The sequence below is a fragment of the Phoca vitulina genome, unplaced genomic scaffold (genome assembly GCF_004348235.1).
Source record: "Phoca vitulina isolate PV1807 unplaced genomic scaffold, GSC_HSeal_1.0 scaffold11, whole genome shotgun sequence".
Lineage (NCBI taxonomy): Eukaryota > Metazoa > Chordata > Mammalia > Carnivora > Phocidae > Phoca > Phoca vitulina.
In genome coordinates, this window is record NW_022589714.1 from 27,718,780 (window position 1) to 27,740,242 (window position 21,463).

Here is a 21,463-nt window from a genome sequence, read left to right on the forward strand (position 1 = left end):
TATTTATGTTATTTTTTTCATTTCAGTTGTCATTGTTTTCTCAGTCTTCCTTATTTCTGTATTATTTTATGTTCTTATGATTTAGGTGAATTGCTATACTCAAAAAAGACTTTGCCTATGTATACAGATTACTTCTGATGAAGTCACTTTCAGAAAAGATTGTATTTATTCAATAGCCAGATTTTTCACTGTTCCTTTGTTGTTTTAGGGTTGTATACAAAGACCCATAATTAACTAGTAGTCCAATATCTTCACATAGGGCATTTTCTGAAAAGGAGACTGTGTGAATTAGGGTAGCTGAACATGAGACATGGGCCAGGATGGCTTAAAGAGGAGGGGGAGACAGGGGAACAGGAATGACTAGTTGAAAATGGGAGGTGTTTACTTAAATCTCTGTGAAACACAGAGTTCTCTAAGATTAACCAAAGCTAATTGTTATTTAAATTTTTTCCCCCACATAAAAATGGTACCTGTGTTTTAGGTTCTGCAAGAGGACATCCTACTCAGAAAACAAAATGTAGATCAGGCATTACTAAATGGTTTAGAACTACTAAAGCAAACAACAGGTGAGAATCTTTCAAATCAACTCATCATGCAGTTAGCATTTTTGCATTGCTTTCTAAATATCTTAGGGAGAGGGGGAAAAACAAAATACTTTATAATTTTGGGGCCACTCCAAGACTTCATTCTGCAGAATGCTTTGAAGACTGAAGCCCAAGGGGGTTTTGCAATATGATCTCACTTCTTTTCTCATGATCTCACTTGAGTTCTTAATGGAAGTTGTGCGTATTACTCATAACACAAAGCACTGTGGCATAGGAGACCGTCTGAGAAGGCCACAGCAGAGTTATGTGAGTTTTCCACTTGTGGGAGGCGGTTGTACTACATGAGTGCATAGGTGGTAGACACATTTTTCCAGTGTTAAGATCGTTTGCCTTTCGTGACACACACACACACGCGCGCACATGCACACACCCCGTGGCTACCCTCAGCCTTCATTTCCCCATGCTTCAACCCACTAGAAAACAGATACAGACTGACTTAGGTCATTCCTTTGGCTGTAGGAAAGCTTCACTGTACCCATGTCCAGTTCGGCATCCGTCTTGTGGTTTGGGCATGTAACATTCACTATGAGTTGAAGGAATTCAATATAGTATCTAGAACCTTGGACTAGGAGTCTGAAGCCCAGGACACAATTTCTCTGTCTGGAAATGAGGTAGAGTCAAGTGAGGATCTACTGAAACAGTGCAGATGAGTTTATTATTTTTAACATAAATACATGCACACACCACACATACGTACCACATACACACACATGTGCATACATACATACACAGAGGCCAGGCACCGTTCTAAACACTTTGCAAATAAACTCACTGAATTTTTATCACAACCTTATGAGGTGGATTCTGTTCTTATCCTTGTGTAATGATGAGTAACCAAGGGCACAGAGAGGTTATCTTACAAATGGTAACAAACCACAGTCAGTATTTGAACCCAAGCAGTGTTTAGCCCCCTGCTTGAAAACTGAAAACACCATATAGTTAGATGCAAAGATGATGCTTTCATGTAACTGAAGGCCCTGTAGCCCTTCCCAATTTTATATTTGTGTTTTCAGAGCTGTTGAGATTTGCCAGAAATCCTGGGGAAAAGATTAAAACCTGGAAAAAGGCTTCTCTTGGGTCAGATCGTCTTTGGGAAAATGTCCTTTTTTCTCCCCCCCCCCCCCCGAAAAATCTCCTCAGTGTCCAATAATATCTGAAGAAACCCCTCTCTCTACCTTTTCTTTCCTTTCTGGAGATCTAACATGCCTTTGAAATTTCAGGTGATGAAGTTTTAATAATTCAAGATAAATTGGAAGCCATTAAAGCAAGGTACAGAGACATTACGAAATTGAGCACGGATGTAGCCAAGACTCTGGAACAGGCACTGCAGCTCGCGAGGCGGCTGCACTCCACACGGGAGGAGCTCCGTGCCTGGCTGGACAGAGTGGAGGTGGAATTGCTTTCCTATGAGGCTCAGGTCCTGACGGGAGATGCAGCAAGCCAAGCACAAGCGAGACAGAAAGTATGCTCTCATCTCTGCGTCTCGGATCTCTGGGTTCTCTTCGAGGGAGATAGTCTCGGGTCGTTCGTGACGGAACGAAGGATGCCTCCATGGGTGGGGACCCAAGAGAAATCGGCAGCAGATCGATGGTTGAAAACTTGTAGGAGCCCAGAGATGAAAACAGTGCATCGTAATTTGTTTCCAGTGTCTGATGGTTGGGGGTGTAGCTTATTACCTGAGAGACAGAATGATGAAAACAGAAAAGGAAGAAAAAAAAAAAAAGGAAAATGATCGTTTTAGAGATACACATAATTTGCTTAGGATAACCATATTTTTCTGAGATAGTTGCATAGCATGATGTAGCTTTTCTACTTACATTGCAAAAGTGGTGTTCCATCATGGTCATGGTTCTTCTCTTCAGAGAGAGCCTCTTGTTTTTATCCACCCTGAAGTGTGATCACATGTGGGTGAAAGGTTGTTGGGGAGGTGATGATTCGACTGGGATGATGTAAAGCCAGTATGTTCTCATTTTGAGGGTTACTTTAGTTCTGGCTTGGACTTTCCTCTTTATTTTACTCTTCTGGTACCTGATTACTTAAGAGGTTTCCAGAAAGCAAAGAATAATACGTGTCGACTTGCTTGGTTTTGTTTCCCAAATTTTTAAACATTTATATTAAAGTTCAAATGTTGACCAGTGAACTGTTGTTTGGAACTCCTCAAGAACCTTTTTACAGAATAGCGTTAAATAATAAAGGTTTCTAGAACTTAACTGAAACTCAGCAGCCAGTGCCGGGCATTATTGGCCTGCAGAGGACTTTAGGGCCAATGATGGGGAAAGGAAAAGCCTGTTCAAACTCCTGAGCATTACCCCCCAGATCTGTATGTTTTCTTAATTCTGTTTTCAGGAACTGAAAAAGGAAGCTAAGAACAGCAAAGCCTTATTGGACTCCCTTAACGAAGTGAGCGGTGCTCTACTGGAACTGGTACCATGGAGGGCGAGGGAAGGACTTGAAAAAATGGTGGCCGAGGACAACGAGCGCTACCGATTAGTGAGCGACACCATCACTCAAAAGGTGGAGGAGATCGATGCTGCCATTCTGAGGTCCCAGCAGGTAGGGGTGCATGGTTTTTTGTCTCGGCAATAAATTTTCCCCAGTTGTGCCCTGAGCCTTTACCTGAACAAAGATTTCTGTTCACAGTGTTTCCATTCATTTGTTATGCTTCAAAAATGAAAGGAGGGATTTGAAAAGAGTTCAGGTTTCTTCGACATGTGAGTGCCAGGCAGGGCACTGCTAATCTGTACATTGTTAACAGCCATCTGCCTCGCTGGAGCCCAGACTTAGCCTTACCAAATCAGTCATTGGGAAGATCAGCCCCGCTTTCCAAACAAAGTGCATTTTGCCTCCATGTATGTGAATTGCTAATGCTAATTTTATGCCTTGGCTAAGTCTAATCTGTCTGTGAGTAAATATTTTGAGTTATCATGTAAGTCAGTATTAACTGCTCATTTCCATACAGTGATGGCAAAGAGAGGCTATATTCTTTCTAAAAAGGAAGCAGTGGTGTGGGTGATGTCGTGTTTTTTTCTGGAGATGACTCAAGGGGAAAAACGATAGTTTCTGACCTGTCTGCGACTCATGCAGAGTTTATAGTTCCAGAGAGTTTTATAGGCACCCAGCCCTCACCTCAGCTCCCTCAGAAAACTGTGGGCAACAAGTGGGGTCCTGGAAACAGAAGTTTAGAAGACATGTTTTGATGAACTTTTATTGAGTATCTGGACTGTTTACATTAAGTCATCAGAATCTTACTGCAAAGTTTCTGTGACAGGGTTAGTACGCTCTTGCTCTTGCAGTGTACTTTAGAACAGAGCTGTGGAAGATACGTAACTAAGCTTTTCCTAATATGTGCCAGAAGCAAGAAACACAAATCAAGCAGATTGTGTGGGAGCATCCAAAATTGAATTTTGAAGGTTGCTGTAAAAGTGTAATTTATATATTGTTATATATCATAATTTATATGGCACAGTGCTTCACTCCTCATGTCTGTGCCATGCTCTAGAATCACAAAAGCTGATGAAAAACAATGACAGCAAAAGGCCTGCCTAAGAAAGTTTTGCGAGGGAGAGCATTCATGCCTGAGGAATGTATTTGCATGACTTCTGTTTTCCGAGTTTGGCACAATTTCTATGCCTCCTTATTACAGGAAAATAAATGGATTTATTTGTGAAGTTTATTCAACTATAGGAAAATACTGATTTTTTTTTCACCAAAACTGATATCAACATTTCAGAATTGGCATCAAAGATTTCCTAAATAAACAAGACAGATATTCTGGAATATGATTTTTCTTGAGAAGTTGACTATGGTTGGTCAGTTGGGTGAAGTAAGACAGTAATGAGGGCAGGATGGCAGGTGGAGCTTGTCCTGGTTAGTAATCTCGGATATGTGCCCATGTCATTAACTGTAGCTCAGTTCTTTTCAAGGTTAGCAGATATTTTCTGAAGTTTAAAAAAAAATATAACCAGGTCAGTATATGTCCCAAACATTTTCCTTTGGGAAAGTAACAGTTACTGTTTATTTTTTCTGATAAAATCATTCGTTATAGAAAATTTTTTAAAGATTTTCTGAAAGAATACAGAAAAACTCATGGAAGGAAGAATGTGTGTAAATAATATGATCTCTATCCTTCTAGTCTTCCTTCTGAGAGAGAAAGCGTGTGTGTAGTAGTGATGTCTTATTACTGGTAGGTCATACAGCTAATATTAATGCCATTAATATTTTCTCGTTCACATGTATTTATTCTGTATTCATGTGTGAAATTCCTTTGAAATGCCTTCAAGTCTGTCCAATGAAATACCTCCAGCAATAAAGAAAATCAGTAAAATGTACTTAAGCCATCAGAAAAAATGAAATCCTCCAGCTAGGCTGAAGAGACACACTTTTTGAGAGGGAGGAACGTATGTAGTAAAGGGACTTACTGTGATCCCAGAAGCTAGTACATGGTGGAGTTGGACCCAGATTTAATCCAGATCTCATTCTTTTTTTTTAAGATTTTATTTATTTATTTGACAGAGAGAGAGCGAGAGCAGGAACACAAGCAGGGGGAGTGGGAGAGGGAGAAGCAGGCTTCCTGCTGAGCACGGAGCCCGATGCGGGGCTCGATCCCAGGACCCTGGGATCATGACCTGAGCTGAAGGCAGATGCTTAACGACTGAGCCACCCAGGCGCCCCCAGATCTCATTCTACCTCACTGTGGTGCCTCCTTACAAATTATGTAGAGAGGAAAAATCCTGAGGGGTGGTGCAATTTTTTCTAACTTCCTCCAGTAATCTGAAGAAAGGTGCCATTATTACAGCAAAATGCAAGTATGTAACAAGAGCATCTCCAACTACAAGGACCATGAGCCAGGAGAGTACAGTGCTGACAGGATCATGAAATTATCATTCTCTAGGAGAATTTAAAAACAAATTTGGTACCTGTTTTTCTGGTTTGGCAGAGACTTAGTTTTGTCCCCAAAAGAATAGTTTCTAAACTTATAATTTTCAAGTTTGTAAAGGAGCTAATATAATCACTGAAGTTATTTCATAACTTTGCCCACTTATAAATGTTTGGAATTAGGACCAGAGTACAGCTGATACTAAAATATTTGTTTTCTGTTTACACAATGATAATACATCCGTGCAATATAAGAGATGATGGAAAAACATCTTGAGACCTGGATGTTAGCCACATATTTTGTACTGTTTTATGGCGTATAAACAAATCATGTACCGTTCTCTCTTCTCCCTCTGAAACATTGGACATGATATAACCACCGCCCATCTTTTCAGACATACCCATAGTCACATACGTTTTGTTTTATTAACATTTCCATGTCCATATCCTCAACATAACCACACCCACAGGTTAACAGGGTAAGGATATGTGTCTTGAACATGTCTTGTTAATTTTTTAAATGTATAGATTTAATGCTTTGTTTCTTAATAACCTAGCTAGATTAAACTAGATTTTAAATAACTGAATGTTTTGTTTCCAAGCAAATTTCTATTAAGGTGTTTCACCCTTTCCCAGGCATTAAGGTTGTTTATATACAGATCTACCTCCTTTATAATGTTATAAGCTGCTTTTTGGAATTCAGCAAAAGCATAGGGACTTTGTGAGGTGTCAGGCCACTATCACACAGTATATTGGCTTCCAAATATCGACAAGAAAGATGTCCAGGAAAACATGGACAAGAATTAGTTTGAAAAGGAAAGGGAAGGGTGCACACAGATACCTGCTAATTAGCATGACTTTGTAGCAGCCCTATATAAATACAGTTTTTAGAAAAGTTCTGATTTGATGTGGTTAGTTTTTTTTATGTTAATCCTATATCATAGCAAGTTTTGAAAATACGTGTCACTGAATTTTGAAATCATAGAGTCCTATGATAGAACCCTATGTAAATTTGAGTAGTATTTCTTGCTATTTGAGAAGTAATCAAACTGCCTCAATTATGGGCTAATGAGAAAGGACTATATGCATCTGACTCTACAGATTGGCAGGCATTGGCCTTCTGAAGAGAATAGTCTTTTCATTTTTTTAGTGATTTCATTTATTTATTTGAGAGAGAGAGAGAATGTGTATGGATGGGGAGGGAGGAAGAGAGGAGAGGGAGAAGCAGACTCCTTGCTGAGCATGGAGCCCAGTGCAGAGCTGGATCTCAGGACCCCGGGATCACAAGCTGAGGGGAAACCAAGAGTCAGATGCCCAACAGACAGAGCCACCCAGACACCCGACAATATTCTTTTTTATAAGAATTATAAAAAAAAAAGAAAAAAAAAGATAGTAGGAAGGGAAAAACGAAGGGGGGGAATCGGAGGGGGAGACGAACCATGAGAGACTATGGACTCTGAGAAACAAACTGAGGGTTCTAGAGGGGAGGGGGGTGGGAGGATGGGTTAGCCTGGTGATGGGTATTAAAGAGGACACATTCTGCATGGAGCACTGGGTGTTACACACAAACAATGAATCATGGAACAGTACATCAAAAACTAATGATGTAAGGTATGGTGATTAACATAACATAATAAAATAAAATTAAAAAAAAAAAGAATTAGGCCCATTCATTACTTTTAGGGAAAGTCTGAGCAGAACAAGGCAGCTTAGTAAATAGTGATGGTGAGCTTTATAAACAAAGCAAAACATCTGCCTCCTTCTCACAATGCATGAGGTCATCTGAGTTAGCAACTGTACGTATTTTTGCATGTTAAACCTATGCACAGTAGCATATTTTTGTTGCTTTCTTTCTCTAATTGCAAATTGAACCAAACGAGCAACGTGGAAAAGGGGGAAGGCAGTTTCATTTAAAAGATGTACAGACTTGTAGCCTGAAGTCAGACCCTTTTGATTGTTTAAACCTCAAAGCAGTTCATTGTCCTTTGCCTCTTACAAATATGCACAGCTGTCAGAAGTTGGTAAAATAGGTGTGTTTCACCAGGTCTGGGAATCCCAGGCACTCATCAGCAGTTCTAATTCCTTGACTTATTTTACTGGCCGCAATGACCCCTTTATATTAAAGGCACAAGTTTGGTGATTTGGGGGCAATTAAAATAAGCAGGTCATCGGGTCATTAGGAATCAGCCTTGGAGAAAAAAAGCACCTGTTTATTTCTTTTAAAGAACTAGAAGGAAACCCCCCCAACGAAAGTGAGATTTGTTTAGACCCTCCAGGTGTTGGGGGTGGGAGAATATGGGCTGTTATGAATAATGCAGAGCAAAATGTAAGGAAATGCTAATCCAAAGAAAGTGGTAAGATCCTCAGCCAGGGGAAGGGAGTAAAAGGATGTCCTTGGAGTTAAGGTTCACTTACCATTTTGCCTTTCTTAAACCTCCATTTCCACTTAAGAGAAACTTTCTAGATAAATACAAAAGGAGTTTGTCAGAGATTGGAGAAATGTTTAAATAAGAAGTTAAAACCTACTGTTAGGGTATTTGAGCCATTTTTGGTGAAATCACATGAATATTTTGAGTTCATGAAGCCCAAACTGTATACAAGCACAAGCAACTAGAAGTACAGTCCCTGGGGCCAGGCCACCTTGGTTTGAGTCTCAGATCCAACATTAACTAGCTGGATAATCTCTGGTAAATCAGGTTACTTCTCTCTGCCTCAATTTTCTCGACTGTAAATGGAGTTAATGGTAAAACCCAGATTATTGCAGTTGTTGTCAGGATTAAAGAAGATACTGCATGTGAAGCACTTAGTGTGTTCAGTAAAATGCTGGCCATTATTGTTTTAGACTCTTTTTCAGGAATATTTAGAGATAGCCAATTAAAATGTCTTTTACTATCAGGGTGCCTGGCTGGCTCAGTTAGTGGAGCATGGGGCTCTTGATCTTGGGATTGTGAGTTCAAGCCCCACACTGGATGTAGACATTACCTAAAAAATAAAATCTTTAAAAAATTGTCTTTCATTATCTTGTTGGAAATTCCTGAAATACTAGTTCAACTGTAATAGGAGTTAGAGTAGGTCAATGGTTAGGCTCCACTGATAATACCTAGTAAAATATTTCCCAGAATGCAATTATGGATGCTAAGATTATCTACAATGTATTTGAAGTCAATTTCTGCTATTTGAGTAAGCACTAAACAAATTTATTAAAATTTGGTCTAGTAAACTTGCTCTCCATATTGCTCACATTGTAAAATAAACAGCTTTTATGGTCTATTAGAAATGCACACATACAGTCATTTGAAAGATTCATAGGCCTAAATAAAATGCCTTACTTTACTGCAGATTGCTTAGTGAAGACCCCGTGGCTGTTCTGTTTGTTGCTGGACAATAAATATTTGCTAATTTAATAAAAAAATTTCTCAAAAGACAGAAGGGAAATTTCTGCTTGAAGTCTTGTTTTCTTTTAGCAGAGCAAATATTTTCCTTGGTTGAAGAAACAGTGTTTGAGCTTCAGCTTTCCATTTTGGCAACTTAGAATGTATCATCATACTGTCTTTCACTGGATCCCTTTTTTTAAGGAGAGAGAGAAATAGATTTAAACTAATATTAACACTAACAGCTTGACTTTATTTATTAGGACTGTCGTATAAATGCTAAAATTAGCCTGATCACAAACAAGTGGAGTGCTATGTCACTTTATTTTTTTAGGGGTCAGTAGAGGAAAAAAGTCCTTACTATTAAATTTTATTCAGATTATCTTGCAGCACTTGCACTCAGGTACAAAGGCCTGGACTGTTTTGCTCAGTTTTGTACTCTTTAAGTGAATCACATAATAAAGTTTTATTTTGAAGTTTTATTGTATATGGCTTGAAAGCTAATAATCCATGCAAAGAAGACCCTTGTACTTGTTTGTCATGAGGATTTCTTTTTCTACACCTGAAGCTCCCAAATTCGTTGAAATTTTTTTCTTTTTTTTTTTTTTACAATTTTTATTTTTAAGTAATCTCTACCCCCAGCGTGGGGCTTGAACTCACAACCCTGAGACCAGGAGTCAAGCGCTCCACCGACAGAACCAGCCAGGTGCCCCAAAATATTTTTTTTTCTTTTTCACATTGATGAATTATTACTAATTGATGAGTAGTTCCATTTGAAATAAGTAACATCGTAAAAATTATTGAGCCGATTAAGATGGAATTTTTTTAAGAGGGAGAGGTAGGGAGAGACAGGAGGGGGAAAGAGAGTGAGAGAGAGAGAGAGGAATCTTAAGCAGGCTCCATGCCCAGCGTCCCTGAGATCATGACCTGAGCCAAAATCAAGAGTCAGACACTTAACCCACTGAGCCACCCAAGTGCCGCAAGATAGAATTTTTCATGTGGTTTTCAAGATTCTTTCTGGAATCCACATTGTTCTGATTTGTCCCAGTAGCAGAAAAAGTAATGAATGAATGAAAAAACATTTATTAACACTACCGTCTGTGAAACCATGAGCCCCTTCAATAAGTTTAATGAAAAATGTGGCTTTGCTAAAAAAGAATGTATAATATTATGGGAAATACAGGAAAAATAAATAATTCTGTTTGAATATATACATGTACACAGTCGTTTTAGAAGTACTGCCCTTATAAGGGAGCTCACGCACTCTGAGGACTAAAGCTCTGAATTTTTGTCTGGAACAACGTTCGCGTGTCAGTGATCCTCTTGAATGTGTGACACTTAGAGGAGAGTTCTAATCAGCAGGTAGGATAGTGTCACTGCTGCCCAGACAATATCTTCGTCTTAAAGCAGCCTGACTTTGCATCATTTTTTGGTAGATGTTGGTTTATATTCAGATTTTGTTCAGGTAGCATGTCTAGAGGTTGTTCAGAAAAGGTGTCTTAAGCCCTTTCTTCCCTTTCAGATCCTTATGCAGTTGAGTTTTTAAAGGTAAATGTAAAACTATTATTTTTACCCCTATTATATTTCTGGCTTGGGCCCATTATTCAAATGATTATCTAAAATTTTTTTCTATCCTGAACTGTTGACTAAAAGAAATTGACCTGCAAATAGCTTCAGTATTTATTTATTTATTTGCAAATTGATTTAACTCGTGTCGCAAAGGTGAAAGCAAAGGGGGTCATGGTATATAGAAAAAAAACCCTGTAATAATAATTTATAATATTATTATGTATTCTTCACTTGTATAATTTGTTATTTTTTCTTGTAAGATGGAAAGCATAACAACAGTACTCTCAATCAGTGCTATTCATATTTGTGCCTGGTTATGACTCGCGGGTTATTTCCTTAAAATGAAGGGAAGTCGGGGCACCTGGGTGGCTCAGTCGTTAAGCGTCTGCCTTCGGCTCAGGTCGTGATCCCAGGGTCCTGGGATCGAGCCCCACATCGGGCTCCCTGCTCCAGGGGAGGCCTGCTTCTCCCTCTCCCACTCCCCCTGCTTGTGTTCCCTCTCTCGCTGTGTCTCTCTCTGTCGAATAAATAAAATCTTTAAAAAAAAAAAAAATAAATAAAATGAAGGGAAGTCCACTGATAAGCTTGGCAAATATTATTAAAAAATAAATTATACCCCATGGTGATGAGGGTACAGCAAAACTCTGCTTGTGGGAGTATAAATTAGCACATCCTATCTGAAGGGCACTTTGGTGTAGTATATGCCTAAAAGAGAAAATGCGAACAGGAACTCACAGATGAGAGGTTATCTCTACACAGAACTTTTGTTGTTTTTGTTTTTAATTAACTTTTTAAAAGGTAACTGTAGATTCACATGCAACTGTAAGAAATAATATAGGGATGATCCCATTGTACCCTTAACCTGTTTTCCCCAGGGGTAACATTTTGCAAAATTACAGCACAGGATCACAAGCAGGATGTTGACACTGACGCAGTCAAGATCCAGAGCATTTCAGCACCCCAAGACGACCTCATGCTGCCCTTTTATAGTCTCCCACCTCTACCCTCTCCTTAACTCCTGGCAACCACAGATTTTTCCTGCATTTCATTTCTAAAATGGTTGAGTACTTTTTAGCTACAGCCTCTTTCTCCTCTCTTTCTGGGACTCCAATAACATAAATGTTAGATCTTTTAATGTAGTTCCACAGGTCCCTGAGGTTCTGTTGATTTTTTTTCCCTCCAGTCTATTTTCTGTTATTCAGATTGGGTAATTTCTGTTCTGTCTTCTACTTCACTGACTCTTTCCTCTGTGCCCTTCACTGATCACATCCACTGAGCTTATTTGTTATTGTACATTTAAGTTTTAAAATCTCCGTTTGGTTCTTTATATAGCTTCTTTTCTTTGCTGAGACTGTTTTACTGCTAAGGTCTTCTCTAATTTTTCATTCATTTCAGCTGTGTTTGAAATTGCTCAATGAAGCATTTTTTATCATAGCTGCTTTAAAATTGTTGTCAGACAGTGCTAACATTTCTGTCCTCTAGGTACTGGTGTCCATTGATTATCTTTGTTTAGTTCCATTGGAGGTCTTCTTGGTTCTTGCTATGAAGTTATGAGTTTTGGGTCTTAATTAAACTTTCTGTTTTGACTGGCTTCCTCTGGCACCACTGGCAGAAGAAGCCAGGGGTGCTACCAGGTGGAAGAGATCCAGGTTCCCCGCTCAGCCCCTCATGGTACCTAATGGGGGCGCTCCTCAGATCTGCTGGCTGGAAGTGAGAGTTGGATGGACTTCAGCTCTCTGAGCAGCCTTTTCCACCACCTCGATGAAGGTGACTACGTTAACCACTGAGCAGTGGTGAAAATCCTGACTCTCCACTAGGCCTTCCCTGACACCACCCTAGAGGAGACGGAGAGGGGCAATTCATTACTGCTTGTGGGGGGCTCCCCACATGATCTCCAAGACACTGGGCAGAAGCCTTGTTACTGGCCCATGGGAACTAAAGTTCCAGCTCCCTATGTGGTCTTCTCTGACATCCCCCTGCAACAGTGTCTTCAGCACCTTGTCCTATTGGCTCATGAGGGTGAAAATCTAGGCCTTTCTTGGCATGAGTGTGCGTGGGACCACAGCCTCTGTTCTGTGGCATTTAGATAGAGTGGCTATTGTTTAAATGTTCTCTTGCTAGGGTGCCCCTTTCCTGGTCTTTTGGCTGAGAGAGCAGCCTTTTCTTGGGGTTTTGTCTGTGCCTCTGGGTGTTTCTGGGTTACATTTTCTCCAGTATCCAGTCTAGGATATGTGAGGCAAGAAGAAAACCCGGAGAACTCACCACTTTGTTGTTCCTTGAGCGCCAGAATCCACAGCAGTTCTGCTCTCTTCTCTCTCCTTTCAGTCTTCTTACATATGTTTTGTATGCAGTGTATGCATGTATATAATGCCCAGGGTTTTTAGGTGTACTTACGAGGAACAGGGAAAAGTATATCTATTCCATCTTCCCAGGAGTCTGCATAGTGTCGCAGAGTGTTTTAAAAGAATGAATTATTTTCCAATCTAGTTTCTTATCTCTACCCTTCTCTTTCCTCACTTAGTTATCCCCTACCCCCATCTAGATTTCCAGGTTCTCTTGAAAAATTAGAAGTTCTGGCAGTACTGGACTTGAATGCTCATGGTGTCTGTTTCCCATTAAGTCTTCCAACTAAGGCCACACCGTTGGTTACCACTTACCACTGGTGCTTGTGGGGGCACTTGCCCACTTTGCTCATTTATGGTAACTGCTTGCCCTGGGAGGCATTGGCTTCTGTCTGATGCAAGGTATCAAAAATATTCATGCTTTTTGACTTGGTAGTCACCTTCTAGGAATCTACCCTAAGGAACTAATTGGAGATGCCATCAGAGATTTCTATTTATTACAGGTTTGTTTATATAATAGCAGAAAATGCAGTGAGCGTAAATAAAAATATCCAGGTATGCTAGAATACAATGATGTTACTTAAAATTCACATTTAAAAGACTATGACATGGGAAATGTTCATAATAAATGAAAGAGCAGGATATGAAACTGTTTATACAACATTATCCCGAGCTTTTATAAATCTTTTTCAACTTCTGGAATAAAATTCACTAAAATACCAATAGTATTAACTCCAGGTTTTAATTTTCTTCTGTATATTTTTCTGTACTTTATGAATTTCTGCCATGAATTGTTAAGATCAGGAAAATAAAACCTCTTAAAATATTTAAGAATACTCTTTGAAGTGGTTTTTGCTATTATTAAATGAGATGTAAAAAAATTATATGTGAGATGTTTCGGGGTATACTCTACATAAAGAAACATACTTTGCATATACGTTTATGCACACGTAGTATGGTAAATAAATGTGAATATTTCATGAGTTTTGCTAGGAGTCTTATACATAGATAGCAGAATGCTGCCCGCATAAATCATATGGATTAAAATGATGGATGCAATGATTGATCCAGCTATTGACTTTTTGAGCTGTTCCAATTTGAGTAGTACTCTTTTTTTTATTATTATGATGTTATGTTAATCACCATACCTTACATCATTAGTTTTTGATGTAGTGTTCCATGATTCATTGTTTGCGTATAACACCCAGTGCTCCATGCAGTACGTGCCCTCTTTAATACCCATCACCAGGCTAACCCATCCCCCCACCCCCCTCCCCTCTAGAACCCTCAGTTTGTTTTTCAGAGTCCATAGTCTCTCATGTTCATCTCGCCGCTCCGATTTCCCCCCCTTCATTTTTCCCTTCCTACTATCTTCTTCTTCTTTTTTTTTAAACATATAATGTATTATTTGTTTCAGAGGTACAGGTTGTGATTCATCAGTCTTACACAATTCACAGTGCTCACCATAGCACATACCCTCCCCAGTGTCTATCACCCAGCCACCCCATCCCTTCCACCCCCCACCACTCCAGCAACCCTCAGTTTGTTTCCTGAGATTAAGAATTCCTCATATCAGTGAGATCATGTGATATATGTCTTTCTCTGGTTGACTTATTTCACTCAGCATAATACCCTCTAGTTCCATCCACGTCATTGCAAATGGCAAGATTTCGGTTTTTTGATGGCTGCATAATATCCCATTGCATACACACACACACACACACACACACACACCACATCTTCTTTATCCATTCATCTGTCAGTGGACATCTTGGTTCTTTCCATAGTTTGGCTATTGTGGACATTGCTGCTATAAACATCGGGGTGCATGTACCCCTTCAGATCACTGCATTTGTATCTTTAGGGTAAATACCCGGTAGTGCATTTCCTGGGTCATACGGTAGCTCTATTTTCAACTTTTTGAGGAACCTCCATACGGTTTTCCAGAGTGGCTGCACCAGCTTGCATTCCCACCAACAGTCTAGGAGGGTTCCCCTTTCTCCGCATCCTCGCCAACAGCTGTCGTTTCCTGACTTGTTAATTTTAGCCATTCTGACTGGTGTGAGGTGGTATCTCATTGAGGTTTGAAGGAGAAAATTCTTATGATTACCAAAAAGAAGGCAACAGAGTTAGCTGTCCTAAAATCATTAATGCTGTCTTACACATCCAGTGCCTTTTAAGAGCTTATGTTTAAATACTCTGTGGGAAGTTCTTTCTTTATGACTTTAGTCATCATCATAAACTATTTCAGGATGCCATGAAGAGATAAGCTCAAATTTTCCACTTGTGTGGTAATTAAGATATTTCAAAGAAATGTAGAGAGGTATTTTTCTGGCACCAGTGACAGGAACTTTCTGACCTAATTATTTATCTTTTGTTTAGTTTGACCAAGCAGCTGATGCCGAGTTATCCTGGATTACTGAAACCGAAAAGAAATTGATGTCTCTGGGTGACATCAGGCTTGAGCAAGACCAGACCTCTGCTCAGCTGCAGCTTCAAAAGGTGAAGAAGTGCATTTCCAATTATATCAGAATTACTTGTTAGTGTGGCTCCAAGTGTAGACAATGTGCTTGCATGATTTACTTTGCAAGACCCCTCTAGCGTAATTTGGTATTTTTAACATCTTTGCCTGATTGTTTTCATTTTAGTCATACACTCTCTCTTTTTTTATCTTTATTTTGGTAAATCACAGACATTCACCATGGAGATTTTGAGACACAAGGATATTATCGATGAACTTGTTAAATCTGGATATAAAATCATGGCCACATGCAGTGAAGAGGAAAAGCAATCAATGAAGGTATAAGCTTGTCTGTGTGACTGGTGGTGAGACTCTTGAATAAATGGCCTCTGTTAAGCTCTCAATCCTAGAGAAGCACATTTCCTTTATCCACAGCTGCCATTTAGACAGCTAAATCATTAGTTTTAAATAAGGCATTTTTCAAGCTTACAGAGTGACAGTAAAAGGAATATTCCTTAAGGGAATCACCCTGGGGACAATTTTTTCTAATAAAAAATTACTAAAACTATTAAGGATTGTGTCCTTGAATAACTGGCACACATTAAACATTCAATTAATGTTAGCTGTATTACTGACATTATTATCAGTGTAAATTGTTACTATGTATGTCAACTCTTGTTTAAATGCTTCAAAATATGTGGTTCTCTCTAATGCTGAAATTCATGTAAAATTTCAGTAAGTTGTATAGGAAAAACAATGAGTTGAATAAGGAAGCATCTAGTTTATGTATTTTTAATAATCCCTTTAAATTGATGAAAAACCAGCCACAAGTAAAAATGTTTAGTTCCATTCATATTCAGACATCTGAGCAGACTAAAGAAATTAATGTATATTAATGCTTCTGGTAGGAAAATAGCCCACAGCAAAAAAATGACACAAATATCTGTGCCTAAGATCACATTTTAGAGTATACGTTGCTTTTAAGGTATACCATAGGCAAAGTAATAGAGTGTAACTGTATACTGATACTTCCTCTTCTATTTATTCTGGCAATTTACTTATTTATAACTTAACGTTTCCTTTATTATTTTTACAAGATCTTCACATGAAAAACACTGATAATGATGAAATAATTTCTGTGTAATTCTGTGGTTTATTAGATTACTATGGTGCTCTATCTTCTGCTGTTGGTTTATGGTGTGAATTTATACCATAATCTAGATCACTGTGACCAGTCCACAAAATATAGTGTATAGTATAATGTTCTACTCTGATTCTAATATATGTAATTAATTTTGTTGACTAGCAGTTCCTCTTACAATTTCATTTGTGGAAGTTAGTCCTTATTTTGGGCTAGAAAGTAATGTTAATGTTGCTAGACTCATATGAGACTTGTTTTCTAACCTAGAAGACCTACAGGACCTAGAAGGATAGTTGAAGAATTTTGCTTATTATGTTTGGAAAGCTCAGTGTCTTATTCATACACACTTGAGGCTATTTATTTGTTTGTTTATATTTTCGGTTTTGTCACCTAATATTTGGAGGTGGGAGGAGGTTCTCTGTCATTAATCCCATGATTTTTGATGAAGACATAAAAATCCATTGGGTGAATATATCATAATTTATTAGCTTAATCTCCAATTATTGTATTTTTAAGATGTTTTCCACATCTTTGCTATTTTTTACATGTATATGGGAAAATGTTTGTTTTATTGTGTTAAGAACACAACATTAGCATATAGTAGAATATTATTCAGCCTTAAAAATGAAGGAAATCCTGCCATATGCAACAATATAAATGAACCTGAAGGATTTTTTTTTTTAAAGTTTTATTTTTAAGTAATCTCTATACTCAATGTGGGGCTCAAACTTACAACCCTGAAATCAAGAGTCACATGCTTTCCTGACTAAGCCAGCCAGGTGCCCCTTGGAGGGTCTTTTTAAATTCTAATTAAAACGAACTTTTATACATAGAACTAGTTACAATCTAAATAGGCTTTAATGATTTATTCATTAAGCATATATTTGTTGAGCGCCTGCTTTGCACTAGGCATATAGTGTGAGAAAAAACATTCTGGAGTACATGTGCTCTTTGGCCTGCTTGGCCAGCTAAATACATTTCATTCTCTTACTTTCTAGAAAAAACTAGACGAGGTGTTGAAGAACTATGATGCCATCTGCCAGGTAAACTCAGAGAGGTATCTACAGCTAGAACGGGCACAGTCCCTGGTTAACCAGTTCTGGGAAACCTATGAAGAACTTTGGCCATGGCTGACAGAAACACAAAGAATCATCTCTCAGCTTCCTGCCCCAGCCCTTGAATATGAAACTCTAAGACAACAGCAGGAAGAGCATCGGGTAAGCTTGATATTAAAGAGAGGGTTGTAGGGGCACCTGGGTGGCTCAGTCGTTAAGCGTCTGCCTTCGGCTCAGGTCATGATCCCAGGGTCCTGGGATCGAGCCCCGCATCGGGCTCCCTGCTCAGCGGGGAGCCTGCTTCTCCCTCTCCCACTCGCCCTGCTTGTGTTCCTTCTCTGGCTGTTTCCCTCTCTGTCAAATAAATAAATAAAATCTTTAAAAAAAAAAAGAGAGGGAGGGGCGCCTGGGTGGCTCAGTTTGTTGGGCGGCTGCCTTCGGCTCGGGTCATGATCCTGGACTCCCGGGATCGAGTCCCGCATCAGGCTCCCTGCTCAGTGGGGAGTCTGCTTCTCCCTCTGACTCTACCCCTTCTTGTGCTCTCTCTTTCACTCTCTCTCTCTCTCAAATAAAATAAAATTAAAAAAAAAAAAAAAAAAAGAGAGGGTTGTATTCTCCATTAGAAGAGAATCATGATTGTGATGGGGGTTTTTAGCATATGTGCTGCCGAAGCGAGCACTGTCGTGGTGGTTTTTTAATGCAGTTTGATGCCCTACCTTAGGAGATTTTAGCAATATCCTATTCTGGTCTTCACAGTTGCTTTCCTCAGAGTTGCTTACCTGCTTTCCAGAGTAGCAGTGAGAACACTCATTGTGAATGTCATTAATTATATCACAGCTTTCCTAGAATATATGAAGTATAAACCATCCTGGTACAAAAACTAAGTTCCCGCTTTAAAATGTTAGAGAAATAAGCTTTTGAAGTACTTCCCATTTATGCATGTTGAATTGCTTTTAATTTACATATGTCGACTAAGTTTTACACTTCATATGGTATTGGTTGGAGCCATCTAGAATGTAAGCAAAGAGTAGAAATATATCAAAGCAGCATCATACAGACAAGACCACTGAGCTTGGAGGAAATGAACAATACAACAATATGTCAAAACACAAATAATGTAAAAGCTAGCTCAATGGAAAGGAAAAATGCTGAAGTACAAAGACAAGTTGTCTCTCCTTTGTTTTTCACTCTTTTGACGGTTTTTGCTCCTATACGTATATATGAGTAAACTCTCTAGTGTATTTACATCTACAAATGCATCATGTTTTAAACATAAATAAAATGGTATTATGAAGCCCTCATTTCAGCAGTTACTTAAATATTAATATTGCCTAAAATTTTGCAAGGGTTTGAGAGAGGGCTCAAGACTATCAGAAAAAAATCTGGGGTTCTTGCTGTTTATGGACTTATGAACCTAGTTTCTGTCTCCCAGATCTGTACAAATTGTACTCTGAGACTATTGTGTGTGTGTGCGTGTGTGCATGCATGCACGCATGCATAGAAAGTTTAACTCGGTATATTACATCATTGTTTGAAGGACATGACACACTTCTTATTAATTTTGTTTGTTTACTTTTTTAATCTACTGGCATTGAAGAATATCTCTAAGTATTTGTTTACAAGAGCTTTAGTCAACACTTTAATGCAAAATGGAAATTTTATTAAGTTCTATCTACATCAGCAGGAGAAAGACTTAAAAATTATGCAGAATTGAATTTAATTTTAGTATAAAGGTGTATTTGTGGCAGAAATCCTGATGCCTATCCACTGAATAACTTCTAATATAAAATGTTCCATGGATTTCTTCTATTCTGAGGTGAGATTTGAGTAGCTATGTTTCTAGCATAATATCAGATAATGGAAAAGTTATTACTGAATTATTACTGAATTTCAAAACCGAGTTAATTTTCCCTTTTGAGCATAGTCTTTCAGCTCTCAAATTTACAGTTTCTTGTATAAAGGAACTACAAAACTTTGTAACCAAGTCTTCAAATTATTCAGCGAAACTTTTCATAGTATTTATAGCCTTCTAGGACAGCATTTCTTCTGTGGCTCCACAGCTGCATCTTCAGCTGTATTTGGGAAGATCTAGTTCATTCTAACCGGGAATGAAAAATGGCTCCAAGAGCCAGTTACTATCTGGTAGATATGTTGAGGTCACACGCTAGAAGTATCTCTAGCGTGACCGGACTCTTATGGCACTGTGTTGCCAAGAACCATTTTGTTACATATGAGGCAAAGGATATCTCCTACTGGGCCCTTTCTCCACACATACACCCAAGTAGACGTGTAGTACTACTAGACATCTAAAAAAGGAATAGTCTAAAAACGGGTCATCTCAGTACGTCCCAAACTAAGGTACGTCCCATGGTGGTGCTGCACAAATGAGATCTACTTAGATGCTAGGCAACTCAGGAAGTGTCAGCAGAGGTCTCTCATTTTACCTGATAGTCTTTTGATAACTCAAAGTGTAAGCTGGTTTTACAACCATGCCTTGTAGCATATTGAAACCAGAACATGTGTACACATTCCTTTTTTGTGAGATTGTCTATTAGCTGATATTACAATTATTATCTCCATTCTGTAAGGTAGCATGAATATATGATCTAATAATATGAAAAAAAATAAGAACATCTCAGTCTGGACCCCTCAGGAGCTAGATCGCAGACATGACCCTCCCATGTTCTTATGTGCAGCAGGTTAGATTTGGACCACCCCGTTCTTTTATTTTAATTGAATTTATGTTTATTTAGCTCTTTTTCAAGAGTTTTGAAACTACCTTCAGAAAAACTTCAAAAATGGTATTGGGGATTGTTGATGACGTAGTGTACCAACTTCCTTAACGGTTTTCAAAATAATTTATATGACTGATTTTAGTGAGTATTTTAAATAAAAATCTAGAGCTGTGTGGCCATCTTGGTGATTCTTCTTGATGAATCATAGAAATGAAACTATTTGCAGGAGAAGATTGGTGGCTTTTCTCTAGACTATCTTTCCTGAATGTAATTTCTCTCAGAGAAATTTTTGTTGGGGGCTGGGTAGCAAAATTGGAGATATACCTTCTGGTCAGGGCAAGGAACTTCTGCTTAAGGAACCTAATCCCTAATGTGGTACAAGTGGAAGGCTCCTTAGCGCTACAGGGAGGCTAGCCTCAGGGAAAGCTGGAAGCAAAGATGGATGTGGCTTTGGATTTGGCCCGTGAAAAACTGCTCAGTGGAGGCCCTGGGTTCCATGAAGTGTAGATTTGTCTCCCTAGAAGGAATGGGGCTCCACCTGGATTACACACACACTCATTTGTATAAATACCATTATATCTCTTGATTAGATGACATCATGCAAAATATGTCATATGTTTTTCTTTAAATGCACTTTACAAGTAATGCTCAGTATATAGCAGTGTCAATCAATCTGATAGATTGATTACCCTGTAGCCTTTAACATTTTAAAATAAATACAGATAGATTCATTCATATGTATATATCATACATATCATATATGTACATAGAATAGATTTATACTTAGGTATATATAATGTAATACATATGTACACATCTTGTATTGTTTTAAATATATATAATTACAATGCCTTGTGGGCTTATATCCCCTTAACTTAGCTTTATGTATAGTTTTTTTCCTCTCTGCATTATGTCTACCCTCTGCTGAGCTTCTTTCCTTTTCCTTCCTTCTCTTTCTTCCTTCCTCCATTTTAAATTTTTGCATACCTCCTGAGTATACAGAGACACCAAGAGTTATAGCTTGGTCTCTATAGGTTGGGGATATAGTGATTTCATAATCCTTTTATGTAATATGACCCTTGCCCAAGTGTACTGCTCTTGATGGGAAATGCATAACGAACTGCGATTCATTATTTCACTCAACCGGCATTTTTGTGTGTTACCCTTAGAGAGATTTTGACATGACCAGACTGTTGTTTATTCTTTCTGTCAGGGGCATCTCTTGCTGGCAAAGAGCAGCATGAGCCATCCTGTGCTAAATGCCTTGTGATGGGGAGGGTGTTTGGAGTTTCTTGCCAGCTGGATGCAT

The 21,463-nt window shown here is 38.7% G+C and overlaps 1 protein-coding gene across 21 annotated transcripts in view; it reads left to right on the plus strand.

The window, feature by feature from the left end:
- Nucleotides 1-21,463, plus strand: part of DST (dystonin) — a 470,596-nt gene that overhangs the window by 399,088 nt on the left and 50,045 nt on the right. For all 21 annotated transcript variants that reach the window (XM_032409610.1, XM_032409591.1, XM_032409594.1 and 18 more), the window contains 6 exons: nucleotides 482-566; nucleotides 1,826-2,067; nucleotides 2,952-3,158; nucleotides 15,145-15,264; nucleotides 15,455-15,562; nucleotides 17,363-17,581. In XM_032409610.1, coding sequence (XP_032265501.1) covers nucleotides 482-566; nucleotides 1,826-2,067; nucleotides 2,952-3,158; nucleotides 15,145-15,264; nucleotides 15,455-15,562; nucleotides 17,363-17,581 — 981 coding nt within the window. The remainder of the gene's footprint in view (nucleotides 1-481; nucleotides 567-1,825; nucleotides 2,068-2,951; nucleotides 3,159-15,144; nucleotides 15,265-15,454; nucleotides 15,563-17,362; nucleotides 17,582-21,463) is intronic.